We start from the raw sequence: 2,430 nt of genomic DNA, 5'->3' as shown, positions 1-2,430 counted from the left end.
CACAAGTGTATAATATCTGATGGGGATTACTTTGAAGAAGACAAAATAGGTATTCATGAGTAAATAAATAATTTTTGAAGAAACACCAAATTCGCGATACTTTCTGAACAGACCTCGTATGTCTAAATCAGAGGGTTTAGATATGTCAGCGTCACTTGGGTGTGAACGCTGACTACCTGGATTTTGATATTGTAATCGCCAGAATCCACATCAGCATTTTTGCAAGATGACGTTACATAATTGGAGCAACTTGCGGTCGTAATTTATTTATGGCCGTCCACACATATCATGGTTATGCTTATAACATTTTCATGCAGTGTGAAATTACGAGCCTAATGGAAAAAAGGATATTAATTGATAACCAATTTTTAATAACAAAAAATATTTATTAACATTGCGTGTGATATTTTGAGATTAGTATTTATATTCTTACATACGATTTGTGTTTTTTTGTTTAACGTAATCTATATAATTCTTGAAGTATCGCTAATATGCAAGAAATAAATACATGCTTGAACATTCTGTAGGCGTAAGATAATAACTGCCTCATTTGAATCTCTTATCTTCTTTTGATTTGTATCTTATCTAAAACATGGTAGACGCAAAGATAGAAAGTAATATATATACAAAATCATAAAAAAATTTGTGGATTAAAAATTACAATAAATCTGTTATTTAGTTTTTTATTTCTCATATAACTTATCTTTATATTTTCATCTAATTTTCTAACGTTTTTGTGTATATACACAGTTTTCTATACTTCGCGCACGTCTAATATGTTATAGATACAGGATAAATCAGAAGAGGGCAAGAAAAATAATCGAGTCAAGCTGTTGACCATTATTTTACATCAATCGAATGTTCAATCAATCTTTTATTTCTTGCATATAAACGATACTTCACGAATTATATAGATAATGTCGAAAGCGCCAGTTATATATAAAGATATGCTACTGGTTACTATTGGTCCTAATAATTCACACTCCATGAGAATACATATATTTATGAGGGTAGTTTGAAAAGTTTGATACGAGGGTGGTCCCTGAAGTACTCGGCCTGACCTAGAGATGGCGGTAGTTGTTTGAAAAATATCACTGTATTAGAAAGTACACAATCTATAAATCATATGTTTCAAGTTTGAAGACGCCACGTTGTTTAGTATTTGTCTGGCAGCCATTAATATTGAACGTTTTTAATGTATTTGTGAAAATGGAGAAAATTGGTCATCGTTATGTGATACAATACTTTTATTTGAAAGGCCTTAGCCCAACCAATATAAAAGCTGAACTGGATTCTACTCTGGGTCAGTCTGCTCCTTCGTTTACAACAGTAAAATATTGGGTAGCAGAGTTTAAAGGAGGCCGTACGAGCTGCCAAGACAAGCATCGCAGTGGTCGACCAAATGAGGTGACGACTCCAGAAATGGTGAAGAAAATCCACAAAGCGGTACTGGATGATCGTCGACTGAAAGTGCGCGAGCTAGCAGACATAGCAGGCATTTCAAAAAGTGCGGTACATTGCATATTATCTGAAAATTTGGACATGAGAGAGCTGTGTGCAAGATGGGTGCAGCCTTTGCTCACACTCGAGCAAAAACAGTGTCGTGAAGATGTTTCAATTGAGTATTTAGCGAAGTTTCACAGCAACAAAGAAGAATTTTTGCGCTGTTTCATAACCATGGATGAAACATGGGTCCATCACTTTACACCCGAGACAAAAGAACAATCAAAACAATGGACTCAAAAGGGAGAACCGGCTCCAAAGAAGGCGGAGACGGTTTCATTTGCAGGCAAGGTCATGGCGTCGGTTTTTTGGGATGCGCGTGGTATCATTTTTATTGACTATCTTGAAAAAGGAAAAACTATCAACGGCGAGTATTATGCGAACTTATTGCAACGTTTGAACGAAGAAATCAAGCAAAAACGGCCGCATTTAGCTAAGAAGAAAGTGTTGTTTCATCACGGCAATGCACCAGCTCACAAATCCGTTATTGCAATGGCCAAAATTAATGAATTAAAGTTTGAATTGCTACCTCGTTCACCCTATTCGCCAGATTTAGCCCCCTCGGATTATTTTCTGTTCCCAAACTTGAAAAAATGGCTCAGCGGCAAAGATTTTCCAACGATGAAGAAGTGATGTCGGCAGTTAATGGCTATTTTGAAGAGCAAGACAGTTTTTATTATAAAAAGGGTATCGAAATTATTGAACATCGCTGGGAAAAGTGTATAGAGCTGAGAGGAGATTATGTTGAAAAATAAATACATTTTTTTCCAAAATTTTGTTTTTTTTTGTTGGGTCGGGTACTTCTGGGACCACCCTCGTAAAATTCAATGAGATGGCGCCATAATTTATAAAATAACATGACTCCTAGCAAGTATTATTCTCCAAGTAACCTCTGTCAAAATTTCAGTCAAATGCGACGTGTTGACG

The 2,430-nt window shown here is 35.8% G+C and overlaps 1 protein-coding gene across 1 annotated transcript; it reads left to right on the top strand.

The window, feature by feature from the left end:
* Window positions 1-1,293: 1,293 nt before the first annotated feature.
* Window positions 1,294-2,018, top strand: LOC106740739 (histone-lysine N-methyltransferase SETMAR-like; the record flags this gene model as incomplete). Its single annotated transcript, XM_014612073.1, has 2 exons — window positions 1,294-1,789; window positions 1,856-2,018. Coding segments are annotated over 2 exons (659 nt in total), but the record flags the coding sequence as incomplete, so codon positions are not given.
* Window positions 2,019-2,430: the final 412 nt, after the last annotated feature.

This window comes from Dinoponera quadriceps, unplaced genomic scaffold (genome assembly GCF_001313825.1).
Source record: "Dinoponera quadriceps isolate SergipeBrazil2010 unplaced genomic scaffold, ASM131382v1 scaffold575, whole genome shotgun sequence".
Taxonomy (NCBI): domain Eukaryota; kingdom Metazoa; phylum Arthropoda; class Insecta; order Hymenoptera; family Formicidae; genus Dinoponera; species Dinoponera quadriceps.
Note: the sequence above shows the minus strand (reverse complement) of the source record. Positions and strands in the feature narration are given on the sequence as shown.